Source organism: Argentina anserina, chromosome 3 (assembly GCF_933775445.1).
Source record: "Argentina anserina chromosome 3, drPotAnse1.1, whole genome shotgun sequence".
Taxonomy (NCBI): Eukaryota; Viridiplantae; Streptophyta; class Magnoliopsida; order Rosales; family Rosaceae; genus Argentina; species Argentina anserina.
Window position 1 is genome coordinate 30,495,338 of NC_065874.1, and position 17,120 is coordinate 30,512,457.

The window sequence follows — 17,120 nt, forward strand, 5'->3', positions numbered from 1 at the left end:
CAAGCAAACACAAAAACATTTTCGAACAGAACTTATCCCTCAAATTGAAGCTGAAATTGATGAGTTGATTGCCGCAGGCTTCATTAGAGAGATTCAGTATCCCAAGTGGATCGCAAACATTGTTTCTATCAAGAAGAAGAATAGACAAATCTACGTTTGTGTAGATTTCCGTGACTTAAATGAGGCATGTCCAAAAGATGATTTCTCTCTATCAATCAGAGAGCTCATGGTGTATGCGACAACTGAGCATTAGGTTTTTTCATTCATGGACGGATCATCAGGTTACAACCAGATAAGGATGGCCTTAGAGGATGAGGAACTCACTGCATTTCGAACTCTCAAATAAATTTATTGCTATAAGGTCATGCCATTCGGGTTTAAAATGTCAGTGCAACATACCAACGCGCTATGCAGAAAATTTTCGGTGACATTCTGCACAAGTATGTAGAATGCTATGTTGATGATTTGGTTGTCAAAACAAAGAAAAGAAGTGATCACCTGCAAGATCTACGCAGAGTGTTCGACATGTTATGTAAATACCAGTTAAAAATGAATCCTTTGAAATGTGCCTTCGGCGTTAGTTCTGGAAAATTTCTTGGATTCATCGTGAAGCATCGAGGCATCGAGGTAGACCAATCCAAAATTAAAGCTATCCAGGAAATGCCAGAGCCAAGAAATTTGCGCAAGTTAAAAAGCCTCAAATGACGACTTGCCTTCATCATACGGTTCATATCGAACTTGGCGGGCCGTTGCCAACCATTCAGCCGACTCATGAAGAAAGATGTTTCATTTGTATGGGATGAAGCATGTCGCAATGCCTTTGAGAGTATAAAGAAATACCTGGCGAATCCTCTGATGTTGAGTGCACCTATCGCTGGGAAACCTCTTATCCTTTACATCGCGGCTTAAGAGAGATCACTTGGGACGCTTTTTGCCCAAGAAAATGAAGCCAAAAAAGGAGAAAGCCTTGTACTACTTAAGTCGGACTCTCACCGGACCTGAGCTAAATTATCCGTCGATAGAGAAGATGTGTCTTGCATTCGTCTTCGCCATTCAAAAGTTGAGGCATTACCCAATGCACTTGGTGGCGCGAGTCGATCCAGTTAGTTCATATTATCTAAACCAGTTATAACCGGGCATGGCTAAGTGGGCGTTACTATTGAACCAAAATGACATTGTATATGTGCTCGCTAAAGCAGTGAAAGGACATGCGTTGGCCGACTTCCTAGAAGACCGCCCTATTCCAGCGGATTGGGAAACCTCAGATGAATTCCCGGACGAGGAAGTTTTCCTTGCAGATGTCCTCCCTACTTGGAATATGTTTTTCGATGGCTCATCTAGGGCAGACGGAGCAGGGACTGGTGTTATCTTTTCTCTCCACAAAACAGATATTGCCTTATTCTTTCACTCTTGGGGAACTGTGCTCCAACAATGTGGCAGAGTACCAAACCTTGATCATGGGATTGAAAACAACGTTAGAAATTGAAATCCAAAGTCTTGAAGTGTATGGAGACTCGAAGTTGGTGATTGATCAACTGCTTACTAATTACGAGGTCAAGAAGGAAGATTTAGTACCTTATTTCCAACTCGCCACACAACTCTTGAAGGGCTTTGATAATGTTACACTCATACATGTACCACGGAAAGAAAATCAAATGGCAGACGCATTGGCAAACTTAGCGGCAACTTTAGCATTGTCTGGAGACGAAATTTTAGACATCCCAATTTCTAAAGGTGGGTCGTGACAATAAAACCTTCACTCAAGTGTGCTAGATCACATGTAGTGTCAGTTTACACCATTGATGTTGAAGATTGGAGGCATGATTTTATCGACTATCTTGAGCACAACAAGCTTCCCGAAGATTCGAAGCAAAGGTGGAGCATCAAGCGGCGAGCACCGCGCTTCCTCTCTAACAAAGAAACTTTATATCGGAGGTCATTTGACTGAGTACTTCTTCGATGCTTGGGAAAAGCTTAAGCGGTGAAAGCCATGGAAGAGGTTCATTCTGGAGTGTGTGGAGCACATCAGTCAGGATCAAAGTTACATTTTCAAGTAAGACGACTAGGATATTATTGGCCCGCCATGGTCAAGGATTGTATGGAGTATGCACAAAAATGCGAAGCTTGTCAGTTTCAGGCCAACTTCATTCATCAGCCACCTGAGCCATTGCATCCGACAATTGCTTCGCACCCATTCGACGTCTGGGGAATGGATGCAATCAGATCCATCACTCCGAAATCATCGGCCGGTCATATGTACATTCTGGCAGCCACAGATTCCTTCTCAAAGTGGGCAGAGGCGATACCGCTGAAAGAAATAAAGAAAGAAAATGTTGTGGACTTCATTACGGGAAGCATTATACAATGCTATGGTATACCACGATGCATCATAACAGACAACGCCAAATATTTCTCGAATACCGCAAGAGAAAAGTTGAGCAAGAAATTCCACTTCAAGCTTCATTTTTCTTCGATGTACAACGCTCCGGCAAATAGTTTGGCAGAAGCATTTAATAAAACGTTTTGTAACATTCTGAAGAAAACTGTGAACAAGAAGCAGAGGGATTGGCATGAGAAATTGGGCGAAGCTCTATGGGCTTATAGAACGACGTATCCGACATCCACAAATGCTACAGCTTATTCTCTTGTTTATGGTGTCGAAGCCGTGTTACCATTAGAGAAAGAAATGACGTCGTTGAGAATCGCTGCAAGAAGGTCTCACAAATGAGGAAAATGTCAAGTTGCGCCTGCAAGATTAGAAGCTTTGGACGAGAAGAGGCTTGATGCACAACAACACCTGGAATGCTACCAAGCTCAGATGTCACACGCCTTCAACAAAGGTGTTCGACCACGATCATTTCAAGTTGATGATTTAGTTCTTACTTTTGGAAGACCCATCATTATGACGCACAAGACTGGCTCCAAATTCAAGTCAAAGTGTGATGGTCCTTACGTCGTCAGAGAAGTATACACCAATTGAGATTACAAAATTGTGGCGGAAGACTGTATGAGGATCAGTCCCATTAACAACAAGTTCTTGAATAAGTACCATGCTTGAAAACGTCAAAGTATGCTACAAGTCTGCACGAGCCTAAACTGCATAAGACAAAAAAACAAAAAACAAAAAAAAAACAAAACAAAACGAAAAAACGCTCCACGTCTACATGAGCTTAAACTGCACAAGGCACAAAAAAACCATTGAACTACGTGATGACTTGATTCATTCTTTAGAATGATACATATGCAGCTTGAGAATAATAATCTTAAGTTCAGTCACTTCAAAAAAAAATATAAGGGTTTGATTAAAAAAAGGAGTAAATCTTGATCATTCAAGTCAGCTATCACATATAGGTCAAACCCTTGAAGCTACTCCGACGTTTTTCAAAACTGGTTCGCAACTTCTTTGCCTCTTCAATCTCTGTTGCAGTCAATTCTGGAATCTCTCGGATTTGGCATTTCTTCTGTTCTAGATCAACAAGTCTAGCATCATGAAGAAAAAGGCTTGCAACTGCTGAGTCCAACGTCTGCTCTAGCTTATGTCGTTCTTCCTTCAAGTTCTCAAGGGACTCAAGCATAGACTGACGCTGATCAAAAGTATTTTGTCGAATTTCTTGGGCTGTCGTGATCAAGTCAAGTTCTACAAACGTCCGAACTTAGCACCTCGTTGCCTGACCAGGGCATTTGGAAGCTGGCTACTTGGCGATTTACTTTAATAAAAGACGAGAGTTCAACTGCCATAGAATGGAGCTTTAAAAGCGAATAGCCCGGTAAGAGAGGGATATACGGTTAAGGTGGTGCCATCATTTTGCTCATCTTCAACATCGTCGAGGATAGGTCGTTTACGTTCTTTAAACTCTTGAAATCCACCATGGTGAATGTGATGTGTAAAGCCTAATACGCTTTTCTTGACTGCTGTCAAGTCTATGAAATGAAAGCAGTCAAGCGATTAGGTCGTTTACGTTATTCTTAACTCTTGAAATCCGCCATGGTGAATGTGATGCGTAAAGACTAACACGCTTTTGTTGACTGCTTTCAAGTCTAGGAAATGAAAGCAGTCAAGCGATTAGGTCTTTTACGTTCTTCAAACTCTTGAAAGCCGCCATGGTGAATGTAATGCGTAAAGCCTAACACGTTTTTTGTTGACTATTGTCAAGTCTATGAAATGAAAGCAGTCAAGTAATTAGGTCGTTTACGTTCTTCTTAACTTTTGAAAGCCACCATGGTGAATGTGATGCGTAAATCCTAACACGCTTTTGTTGACTGCTGTCAAGTCTATGAAATGAAAGCAATCAAGCGATTAGGTCGTTTACGTTCTTCAAACTCTTGAAAGCTGTCATGCTGAATGTGATTCGTAAAGCCTAAAACGCTTTTATTGAGTGTTGTAAAGTCTATGAAATGAAATCACTCAATCGATTAGGTCGTTTACGTTCTTCAAATCCGCCAGAAATCAACGCGTTTCGAAAGCAGTCAGATGACTAGATCAACCGCGACTCTTAAATTTGTGTCAAAATCCTACCAAAAAAGAAAAAGTCAAAATCATGCCATGATCCTACAAAAAAAAAGTAAAAACAAAAGAGTAAAAAAAAGTAAAAAAAATCGCATAGCCGAGCCGAGAAGAGCCTAGCCGATCTTCGAAGCCGAGCTGATTTTGGAGCCGAGCCATCATGACAACATCTTTGCTTTAGCAAGACATCCGCACGTAAAAAAGGGAGGAAGCCTGGTCCCTCTTTCTCTCCCTCCCTCGTCATCTTCTTCTTCTTCTTCTTCTTCTTCTTCTTCTTCATCTCTCTCCTCATCAGACCCCTTAACCCATTCTCTCTCTCTCTCTCTCTCTGAAGACCATGCCCGCCTGAAAACTACCATGCCACCACGGCCGCCGACGTCCACGACATCGTCACCGGCCTTCACCGTGATCTACCTCTTCCACTCGGCGATCACGATCACGTGTGGCACGTGCATGATGTTCTACATGACAGACCTCTACACCTTCGGCCAAGACACCGAGACGGCGCAAAAGCTCCTCGGCTCGACGCCGCACGACCAGCTCCTGATCCGGACCTCCGACTCCTTCTCCGGCCTCCTCCTCTTCGCAATCGGCTTCCTACTCCTCATGGTCGCCTTCGTTAGGGATGCACGGTCCTCCACGTCTTCATGGGCCTGTAGCGGTGCTACCTTGAGCGTAGGGTGGATGATCTCACTTGGGATTGGCTCCGCCAGACCATCGGCGATGTCGTTTTGGCTCTGTCTTGGGTCTTCTTTCTTGTGTACTCGTGGAGAGAAAAGAAGGCCCTCAAGGTCCAATCGCCACCAGTGTTCATATGCAGCACATGTAATCTCCATGCTATGCTTGCCAACAGTAAAAGCAGAGTCGATAATTCCTTCAGCATTGATCAGAAACTGGCGGGCCAATACATTTATCTTCATTGTGTATTGCATGTGAGGTTTGAGAAGCCTGTAAATGGGGTGCATCACACTCAACTGCCGTACCAGTGATGAATCGTTGGAGCATACATGCGCTTTGCCAAAGTTCCCAAAGTCAATTTATTGCAGCTATCACCTATTTTTGCAAGTTTAAGTAAATGCAAGAAAACTGGAGAAATTAGTCATTTTGCAAAAAAAAAAACAACGATTTCTGCGAGACTAAACAATTGGAGAGATTTCATTTCCAGCTTAAAGTTGGATTTTAAGGAATTGAAGATTTGTTCCAGGATCTGAATGAAGAAACAAAGTCCACTCACAGTGCTAAAGTTCTTAGGGGGTTGAGAGACCAAATTAATGCTGACGGAAGCCCTGCTGATCGGATGAGGCTTTCGGTGACTAGTGGACTGAGAGTCAAGTTGAGAGAGATGATGAATGATTTTATAGCTTTTGAGGGAGAAGATTGTAAAGGATCCCATGGAGTGAACAAAAAGAAAATAATCTGGAAATAGAAAAACATGAACATGAGAAATGTCCCGAAGGAAAGCATTGAGATGTCAGTTTTGCCTTACAAAGCTTTCTCTTTTAAAAAAAAAGGGCTTGGGAGAATGGCTGTTAGCATGTGTTTGTAGGTGGATTGTGGAATTTCTAGCTCCTTCCAACACTTCAAACACAAAAAGAGCCGATTCTATTTAAAAATGGGCATCATCATCTTTGTCTTACAAAGCTTTCTCTTTAAAAAAAAAAGGATTGGGAGAATGACTGTCAGCATGTGTTTGTAGGTGGATTGTGGAATCTCTAACTCCTTCCAACACTTCCAACACAAAAAGAACCGATTCTAATTAAACAATGGGATCATCATCTTTGCCTTACAAAGCTTTCTCTTTTTTAAAAAAGGCTCCGCATGTGTGATTGTTAGGTGGACTGTGGAATCTCCAAAGCTTCCAACACTTCAAACACAAAAGCAACTGATTCTAATTAAACAATGGGTATCATCATCTACTAGTAACTCCACTACAGTGTTCTTGTCAACAAGAAGATGGTCTTAAAAAAAAGATAGAGAAACGTAAAGCCATCTAATAATGGAGTTAAGGAAAATGATTGCAAGCAAATGTTTTTTTTTATGTCAATGATAAACTTGCTAGTGGGAATCGATTACTTTGTTGAAATATTTGCTAAAAGCAAGGAAAATGATGCTCAAACAAATGAAAAAAAATGGTGATGCTTTCGGTGGTGGTGGGAAAGATTGATGGGAAAGAGATAAAGAGAAGAAAAAAAATGGTTTGATGCTTTTGGTAGTGGATGGAAAGATTTCAAAAATTAAATTTATCTGATTAAAATATATGATGGAAAGATTAGTACAAAATTTACGGAGCCTCGGAAGCTAGCTCCACAAATTCTCCAAATCAAAGTGCATACTTCAAGCTGTGCTTTCGGCACGTGACGACGACATGTCTGCATCACGACTTGAACTGGGGGCATTTGTAGACAAATGAAATTTAATAAAGTATTCGTTAAATGATTAAATCGACCAAGAGCCCGACAAAATTGCACACGTTGCCCAAAAATAAAAAAAAGTTGGTGCAGATCCGAATAAAACTCGTGTCAGCACATAAATGGATGATCGTAATCAAAGCTGCTTAATTCCAACTTAAATCGAAAAATTGAATGTCATTAACGATTCGAAATGATAATGAGACATTTGATTAAATTAATAAATTGTTTAACGGTTATAATTAAGTCAATTATTTTCTGTTTAATTTAGTTATGAGAATAACTAATTTTAAATTAATCGGAAAATACATATTGATTTAATTATACAATTAAATAAAATTATTATTTTAGTGTTATTAAAATATTCTACAAAATATAAACTTTGTCACTATAAATACATCTTCCAACATGAAGAGAAAAGAGACTTGAGAAAAAGAGAGAAAATCACTTGAGTAAGATCACTCTCGAGAAATCCTGAAGTCTCATAAGTCCACGAAGAATTAACAAACGACCAAATCGCTCGTTCTTCATCAAATCTAAATCCAAACTCAAGTCCACGAAGAATCATCAAGCGACCAAATCGCTTGTTTTTCATCAAATTCAAATTCAAATTCAAACTCATGTCCACGAACAATCATCAAACTACCAAATCGCTCGTTCTTCATGAAATCCAAATTCAAACTCAAGTCCACAAAGAATCATTAAACTACTAAATCGCTTGTTTTTTATCAAATCCAAATCCAAACTCAAGTCCACGAAAAATCATCAAGCTACTAAATCGCTCGTTCTTCTTCAAATCCAAATCCAAACTCAAATTCTCAATATCAAGTGCATGTCACCCTTGAGCCAAGTTACATACGAAGATAGAATCAGATGAGTTCACAAAGATTGTAACCCCACGCTTGATATTTAATAAATCACACTTTATTTGTACACGTGTCTGCATTCTTGTTTGTTTTCAGATTCTCATTCTACACTTAATTTCAATGTTCTCTTCTTCAGTAATATTGCCCACTTCCTCGTTTTCACTATTCTCTTCCTCGCTATCATTATCCTCAAACACTTGCTCGATAGAACTGTCATCTTCAGTTCCAGATACTGACTTAGATGGGTCAAACTTTATGCACAATGTATTCAAAGAAGTAATTCATCTGAAAATAGAGACCATTGCCTCGATCAAGTCAGCGTTGAGGCTTGTAACATGCCGACTCAAGAAATTGATCATGTTTAACGGTACTGGCATGGAACCTACTCTGCATATAACCTGCAATATTGCCCAATCATAACAAATGAAACCACAAAAACAGTCATGAAATTCCCAAAAGCCTGTAACATAAGTACTAATAAAGCATAAATGCAATAAACAATTTTTTCAAAATCTATGCAAAAAGTACATATGTTTCAGAATTTAGATGAATATCAATTGCTAAGGCATTTAAGCCAATATCATACTATCATGGATTTTCATGTCTAACCAAGGACATTATCACATTTAATAGATACAAACTCACTATCAATATGCATTAAGCCTAGCATCACCATATTGTATATGCAGTGACATGCCATATAGCCACATATACAGAATTCATAGTCCAAAGGACCTTTTCTTTTACCTTTGTAGTCTCTTCATTTAGGGCTAAAGCTTTGACCATACTTATGCTGCGAAGAACCTGATATAGGTTGCTAGAATCATCTAAATCAGGCATCAGAAATATGCACGCTTCTTCTAAGCACATTAGGTTCACAAGATGATGATGATTCAGAAAATTCCCACTCCAATTGATTCTTTTTAGCTTTGGAGCAAGGTAAAGGATGCAACAATGAATAACTTCTCGAATCACATTGCCAGCATATACATAGATCTTCAAGTTTATCCGCTGAAATGTTAAGATCCAAAAGCTCATAGTTCGGAAAAGGAAGCAAAAGGCTAAACACTTCCAAAGACAAGCTCTCAATCTTGATACTTTTTATCCCACTAATTTTTTCGAGATGTAATTCCTTAATGCATTTGCAAGAATATGAGATCCATTTGAAAATACCCTCATCTTCAAGACGTACACTCTTCAACTTCAAGTAGTGCAGATTACTGGAGAAAGACAAGTTGGGTGACTGAATCGTACCCAAAGAATTCACGGATAAACTTTTCAAAGAAGGACAATGGAAGATGCAAGATGGCAACACAGCTGTGATCCTGACATAATGATGCAGATCAAGGTGAAGTACTTCAACATTACTCCTCACAGCAATTTGGATCCATGTAGTGACTCGGAAATACTCATCACCTATTGGAAGTAAGGCAGTTCTGAAAAACCAGCAAATGCTAAGGCGCTCAATCTTATTATTACCACGGCGAAACAGGTACCTGTCCCAAAGAGTTCATCAATCTTACTCGCAACCTGGTGCAATACGCAACACAACTTATATCTATATTTATTGATGGAACTGACAGATGAAGTTTCCTACATCTTTTGGACACAGCTCCCACTTGGATGAGGTTCCTTAAAGAGTCAGAGAGGAACGAAATAATATGATGAGTAATTTCATCTGGGAGATCACTGAATCTGTCCATCATTACCCCCTCACTAGAAGCTCCTTGAACTTGACAGCTTGTCATTGCACTTAGCTTCTTCCAGGCTCCAAATGTAAGGCCAGCTTGTACGTAATGCTGGATGGGAGTAGAGCTACAAGAGTTGTTCTGCTTTAACACTAACCAAAGGGTGAAATGGCTTCATACCTGTACAAGAATAATCACCCAAAATTCAATACAAAAATCTGAATTACAAAGCGTGAGAAACGCTTTTCTGCATACTGTGCATGTACCAAGCCAGTTCTAACCTTCTACAATACTTCAACACATTGTGAACCACAACTGTGGAGTGCTGATGTCAACAGCACTAAAAATTTGGTGTGCTTCAATTCTCAACTGGAGCATAAGATTCAGGCAAACAAAGAATGTGAGACCAAGCGGTCATCACGATCAGTTCACCAATTTTCCAATGAACCCACTAGGAAAGTTAACTACTTCACTATGTATAGGCACTGCTGAATCAATTTCATACATACCATCTCCAAAAAACACTAAAAAAATTCAGTCGAATCTGTTGTCGAAATAGTCTGTCAACTGTTAAGGCAAGCATTCTTTACACCAACAGGAATCCCAAAAATACAACAACCAGATAAAGTTTGAAAATTGAGTTCACCAAGATCGAGTGTAACAGAGCTCTTAGAACAAATTTATCACTATTCACTGACCACTCGAGACCTTCAAGCACACTAAAGAGTCATTTTGAGAAGTAAAGGGCATTACTAAGAAGATCAAAAGAGAAGAAACAAAAAATGAAGTAAGATACTGAATACATGATCATTTCGAATTTTCGATCGAAAGATAAGAAAAAATATTCACCTCTTCAACTAACCGGCTGCTGAAATTGAACCCCTGAAACCCGCACGACCCGAGAAGTAGAACTGCAGCAGCAGAAGAAAAGAGTTTAGAGGGTTGACACGAGAACCAGCAAGGAAAGTAATAATGGAAGGTAGAGAAGAAAGTAATAATATAATAATCCATTACCACACTAAAAACCAGAAGCCCAAACATAAACAACGCCTAGCCCAAACAGGCCCAAAATCAAGATAAGATTGACCATTGGGCATTGGCCATGTGCAAAGATTGTGGGGTCCCAAAATCTGTTGTTATCCAACTTATTATATTCCAGCAAAACGACAAACTCTTATTCTGGCACCACCCACCTCATCACGAACCACATTCAGTTCCCCGATCCCAAAAAACACACAAACTCTCTTCAAACTCCCCAAAACCCTCAGCTCCCTTCTCTCTCTCTCTCTCTCTCTCTCTCTCTCTCGTCTCAGATTCTCAAGCTCGATCAGCTCTTGATGGAGGGTCTGTGGCGGGCCGCGACGGGCCAGGACCCGAGCCCAGAAGACTACACGGGCATCGAGTTCTGGTCCAACCCGGAACGCGCGGCCTGGCTGACCAAGCAAGGCGAGTACATCAAGACCTGGCGCCGCCGCTGGTTCGTCCTCAAGCAAGGCAAGCTCTTCTGGTTCAAGGACTCCCACGTCACCCCCTCCACCACCCCACGTGGCGTCATCCCCGTCGGCACGTGCCTCACCGTGAAGGGCGCCGAGGACGTCCTCCACAAGCCCTGCGCCTTCGAGCTCTCCACCACCACCCACGACACCATGTACTTCATCGCCGACACTGAGAAGGAGAAGGAGGAGTGGATCAACTCCATCGGACGGTCGTTGGTGCAGCACTCCAGATCGCTCGCGGATTCCGAGGTCGTTGATTACGATAACCGCCGGTGATGTCTTTCTCTCCGGTACAACTACGACTTGTACAAGTGTCTTTTTTTTTGAATGAATGAAATGGAAACTAGTTCAGCGTAATGTTTCTCATTGATCGATTAAACTTTGGTGTTGTGGGATTTGAGAGATTTAGGCTGAATTTTGCTCCTTTGTGGCTTCTTTGTGTAATTGAGAGGCAGTTTATATAGTTCTTTTTTTTTTTTGTGATTTTGTTAAGACTTGTGAAAAACATTGAACCTTTGTTCTTTCATTGTGTGCTGATCTTAACTGAGATGATCTGTTGTACTAGTTAATGAGTAAGTTCGGTTGGTGCTTGTAGAATTTGCATGCATGTGCATAGCTGTGTTTATAGTTCATTGAATCTTGTGGGAGTTGTTTTCGGGTTGAAAAGAGTTTGTTTTTTTAGATTGAACTCATTGAATTGGACAGAAAGGGTAAATCTTTGATGATGCATAACTCATTTGAGTAGTTTCTGTGGCTGTGTGCACATTTTGTGAATGTGTGAGGTGATGCTAGCTAAGCTTTTATGGGATCTAGATCAGAGTTTCGTTTGGTGACAATTTGGGGGTCTAGCAAACTGTTACCCTGCTGTCATATGTTGCATTTAATTCTACCTTCAGTACCTTGCTTCCTTGCTTTGAATGCTAGCATGTTTCCTTACTCCCTGAGGAAGTACTACATCAAATGATATGAATGTGAACTAGAGAATAACTAAAACCATTGGCAGAGAAGTAATTTAAGGTATGTTTTGGATATCTGAAAGGTCCTAACTTTGGAAATCAATCAAGGTGCTTAGACCTCTAAACAATTGTAACTTGATTTGGGCATAATTTTTAGTGCAGTTCTGGAAATGCAAAATTAGCTGCTAAGATAGGTTAGACAGAATATCGACTTGGTGTGGTTATGTTGTGGCTTAGTCAAACATGCATTTTCCATGGAATTAACTGTGTTCAAGGACACTATATGCTGTGTAAATTATATTCAGATTGAATTCTCAATTAAAATTGTGCTGTAGTAATGTTTGCTGATGCAGAACTTCATCTCAGTAGTTTGTTGAGCTCTGTGCACTTCATAAGTTTCTAACTCATTTTGTTTTGGATCTGGGTCAGTTTTTTTCGTCAAATAAATATGCCGATCTAGCCAAATAGTCTCCTGCTTTTATAATTGAAGCATCTGTGAATATGTCTTTATTGATTAACTTAGACTCACTAGTCCTTGGTACAAATTGAAGCATCTGTGAATATGTCTTTATTTTTTGTGCAAACTCCACAGGATCAAATTCCTGTGGGATACGAATCATCATGTCTGTACCATATGTCATGTGGTTCAGTAGCCATGTGCTTCACACACACACACACACACAAATTTCAACCTTGAATAAGTAAATAACAATGGTTCCTAGCTAAAAATCCAAGTAAGGTTGCCAGTGAAGGTTAGCTGCTCAAGCACGTGAGTCAAGTGATGACTTGGTCTTTTAAATTTATGGTCAACATACTGCGCAAAACGATTGTCGTAAGCTTAATCGGAAACTTGCCCTGTATGGCTGTATATGCATAATTAACATCTGCAACTGGTTGCTATGCATTCTTACTCCCACCTCCTTTACACCTACTGTTCCTTCTTCAGATGCAAACTTTGTAAATTCCCATGGCCCCTGAGTTCAATTATATTGGGTTGCATGTGAATGAGATTTAAAGCAAATAGAAAATTGATGATTGGTTGTTAAGTCGGGACAAAGTTTTCGACAATATTATCTTCTTTTTGGAATAAGTTCTCCATTTCCATAATTTGTGTGAAGCATAAGAGGGATAAGACGACAGCAGTGATGTACGTGTAGAACACTACTGATCTAAGCAGTGAGGAAAAACTAACAAAGTCCCAATACTTTTAGTCTCATCTCATTGTCGGTGAGCTCAGCTCGGCTGGTCATCATGCATGACTAACCGACACCATGGAAGATAATCAATCTTCAGGGAATGACTAAGATTTTAAAACTGTATTAGGCTCTCGTTGAGTTGTAGAGTTTTACTGTAGTTTCTCTACCCAAAAAAGGGGTTCAGTTTGAATTATTTTTTCTCTAACTTATTCTATGCTGGAATGCTAAGCAAGAAATGTTTTTCTATATATGTGTGACAGATCCGCAGAGGTAGTAGATAGAGCAAAAAAGCAAAGTGAAAGGGATCAGTTGAGATGAAGAAAGCAGAGCTAGTGTTCATCCCTGCACCAGGGGCAGGGCACCTTGTATCAGCCTTGCAATTCGGAAAGCGTCTGCTTCGCCGAGATGATCGAATTTCTATTACAGTTCTTGCCATCAAATCAGCAGCCCCTTCATCTTTAGGTTCATACACAGAAGCCCTTGTTGCTTCAGATTCCAGGCTCCAACTCATTGATGTCCCTCAAGCTGAGCTGCCTCCATTAGAGTTTGCAAAGTCTCCAGCTAAATTTTTCATTTTGAACATTGAGAATCATGTTGCTAATGTCAGAGAGGCCCTCACTAACTATGTTTCTTCGAGGTCAAACTCGGTTCCAATCGTTGGAGTGGTTCTTGATTTCTTTTGTGTCTCCATGATTGATGTGGTCAATGAGTTCAGCCTTCCTTCTTATCTTTTCATGACAAGCAATGCAGGGTATCTTTCTTTTATGTTCCACTTTCCGGCACAGGATAGCCGGACCGGTAGGCCGCCTAAAGACGCAGATCCTGATTGGTTAATTCCAGGTATTATCCCCCCAGTTCCTACTAAAGTTTTGCCTGTGTCTCTGACTGATGGTAGCTACTATAATTATCTTGGGGTTGCTTCGAGATTTAGAGATTTCAAAGGTATTATAGAAAATACATGTGTTGAGCTAGAGACGCATGCTTTCAACTCATATTCAAAAGATCAAACTACGCCACCGGTGTACCCAGTTGGGCCGGTGCTTGATCTCAACGATGGTCAGGCAAGGTCTAATTTAAACCAGGAGCAGCGTGACAGGATCATGAACTGGCTTGATGATCAGCCTGAAGAATCTGTTGTGTTTTTATGCTTTGGAAGCATGGGGAGCTTTACAGAAGAACAAGTGAGGGAGATAGCTCAGGGGCTTGAGCAGAGTGGCCAGAGGTTCTTGTGGTCTTTGCGTTTGACACCACCTAAAGATAGCAAAACTTTGACTCCTATTGACTGCTCGAACCTTGAGGAAGTCATGCCGGATGGATTCTTGGAGAGGACTAGAGGAAGGGGACTGATATGCGGGTGGGCACCGCAGGTGGAAGTCTTGTCGCACAAGGCAACCGGCAGCTTTGTGTCGCATTGCGGGTGGAACTCGCTCTTGGAGAGCTTGTGGCATGGCGTGCCTGTTGTGACATGGCCTATGTATGCCGAGCAACAGCTGAATGCGTTTCGAATGGTGAAGGAGTTGGGGTTGGGGTTGGAGATGAGGTTGGACTACAGGAGGGGTAGTGGTGAGGTTGTGAAGGCAGATGAGATAGGAAGGGCAGTGGCTAGTGTAATGGAGAACCGTGAGCTGAGGAAGAAAGTGAAAGAAATGGGGGTGGTGAGCCGGAAAGCTGTCGAGGATGGAGGGTCTTCCTCTGTTTCACTTGGACAGTTTATTGAAGATGTGATGAAGAATCATTTTGGTTCTGATTAAGGCTGTTTGCTAGGTTTGAAAAACTGACACCATGTACAATATTTGCCTTTCTCATCCATGTTATGATCTTGTTTAGAAAACTTAGTTCGATTTTAGTTGCAAAATAAGGTTCCTTGAAACTTGACAGATCTCGTTCACATTGACAGCTAGAATATATGTGCTTTACAGTTTCTATATAATCTTAGTGTCGCATGATTTGCTATGAAAGGGAGTAACAATGCGTATTTCGCGAATCTGCCGGCTTGTGGAGGCAGCTGCGTTCGTTATGAATTTCTTTTTCAATAGTAAAGGATGCAAAGTCGGAGATTGAGATCGAAAATCTGGGGAGTGGCAGTGTTTGGTGGATTCATTCACAAATGGCTTCAAGGTTGCCTTCAGATGCTACTTCATACGCAGATCCAAGTGACACACAGAGGAGGCTACTTCATACTCAGAATCCAAGTGACAGACAGAGGGCTAGGGTTTGCTTCTGGCAATTAAGCATCATAGAGTTTCTATAGTTGTTGTTCAATTCTGGATCTCTTTTAAGAGTCTGATCGAATGTTTTTCTCGATCTATGACTGTCAACTAAGGATGTGTTTTACCCTGATGTGGTCGTTCTGCCGAATAGTTTGATGTGTATGGATTCAGTGTTTTGCAAATATAACCTATACTCTGCGTCCCTTGCATAGTTTTGTTAGGGCGGTTTGCCATTTGAGTAGCAATATCATACAAGAAGGATGTACTGCATATTTCAATTTTCAAGTAAACATATGAATACAATGATGTGATGGAGCAAGTCATTGATGCAAGGTCATCTACGATTCTCTCAATGGCAGTATTTGATCTATGAGCTAGAATACTCAATTGGTTGTGCCTGGTTACATTCAAATGTACAACGTACCTCGCTTATTGACATGTATAAAGCAAATTGTGGGAATCTAGAGAAGGCTCTTGAGGAGATGTTCAATGCAGTGTTTATAGAAGCTAAGGTGATGAACTCCGTGACGTTTACTAACATATATAACGTAGATACTAGATAGCAACTATGGACGACTGATACAATTATTTGCAGTCTAGGTAGCTAGACAATATTGCAAACCAAATACGTAAGTTTACATGCTTAATTGTACGTACGCATACGATCGAGTGATTCATTTCAATAATATTGCACCTTAATACATGCAAATCCTTCATTTGATCAGAACATGTTTCAAGAACCCCGGAATGTGCGTGTTCAGAATGTAGCCTTCCCAATCGATACTTGTCGGATCAAAATTGAAATCTTTTGCTTCAATGTAACCTTCTTTTGTAATCTTTCGCAGCTCCTCTGTGTTTGTGTCGTCAAAGCTATGCAAGATCACACACTCGACATGTTAGTATCACTAGTTACATGGTAATAAATATTTTGTATACCAACTAAATAAAAGCATACGTACATGCCCTTGAATAGCATAGCATATAGGGACGGTATAACTCCACCATGCGCATCGCTAATTTAAGTTTACAGTTATACTTGACATAGCCCTCTTCAAAACATCCGCCAGATGCTTTGTTCACCACCTTTAATCCCTTCAAAACAAGAGTGAAATTACCTTTATCAATAACAAAATCAACGGTGGTGATTTTCGATCACTTTGATCTTTACTTATGAGATAGGACGATTACTTATCATTATAGAATAATTTTAGGAAACGATCGATCTAAGCATGCATCTTGTTTTGTTTTTTTTTTTTTTGACAAATAGAGGCTTCTCCTAAAGGCAGCAGGACTAAGCATTCGTTCATAGTTCAAGCCTCTAGTGATATGCTACGTATATTATAGGATTGAGTACGTAGGAGGTTAGAGCAAACCTTCAAAGGAAGCGAGTACCGTATTCTTATATACATCGAAAAAGTAGCCATACTCTTGAATATTAGGATGTCCCTCACTTCGATCGGCTTTCCAGCGTTGTTAATCCATGGATTTTTGGTGAAGCATTTGACCCCAAACTTATAAATATCACAAAAGTTTATAGGATTTCTTAGTGAGCTTCCCACATGATAAATGGTGCCGGATGACTTAATCGCATTCACCACAATTGCTGCTATTATTGCATTTACTGCCATGTCTACTGGAATCTGCACTCATTCACCAATAATTTAGTTCGACGCCTTTGACGTATAAGAAAACAAAATTGATTTACTATTATGGAACTCACCATATCACATATTGTCGTAGGATTGAGAAGTAGGCATTTCAACTTCCCTTTACAACAAGCAGCAATTACGCTATCA

The 17,120-nt window shown here is 40.4% G+C and overlaps 3 protein-coding genes across 3 annotated transcripts; all 3 read left to right on the forward strand.

Moving 5' to 3' along the window:
* Positions 1–1,990: 1,990 nt before the first annotated feature.
* On the forward strand, positions 1,991–2,728 carry LOC126787464 (uncharacterized). The gene is made up of 2 exons (XM_050513347.1): positions 1,991–2,053; positions 2,138–2,728. Exons 1-2 carry the CDS (start codon positions 1,991–1,993, stop codon positions 2,726–2,728), a joined length of 654 nt encoding a protein of 217 aa, XP_050369304.1.
* Positions 2,729–10,727: 7,999 nt separating this feature from the next.
* On the forward strand, positions 10,728–11,396 carry LOC126788162 (pleckstrin homology domain-containing protein 1-like). Its single transcript, XM_050514126.1, has one exon. It carries the CDS (start codon positions 10,804–10,806, stop codon positions 11,236–11,238), a length of 435 nt encoding a protein of 144 aa, XP_050370083.1. The 5' UTR covers positions 10,728–10,803; the 3' UTR covers positions 11,239–11,396.
* A 1,861-nt stretch (positions 11,397–13,257) lies between these two features.
* LOC126786633 (UDP-glycosyltransferase 71K3) lies at positions 13,258–14,989 on the forward strand. The gene has a single exon (XM_050512513.1). The coding sequence runs from the start codon at positions 13,429–13,431 to the stop codon at positions 14,863–14,865; it is 1,437 nt and encodes a 478-aa protein (XP_050368470.1). The 5' UTR covers positions 13,258–13,428; the 3' UTR covers positions 14,866–14,989.
* The last annotated feature ends 2,131 nt before the right edge of the window (positions 14,990–17,120 follow it).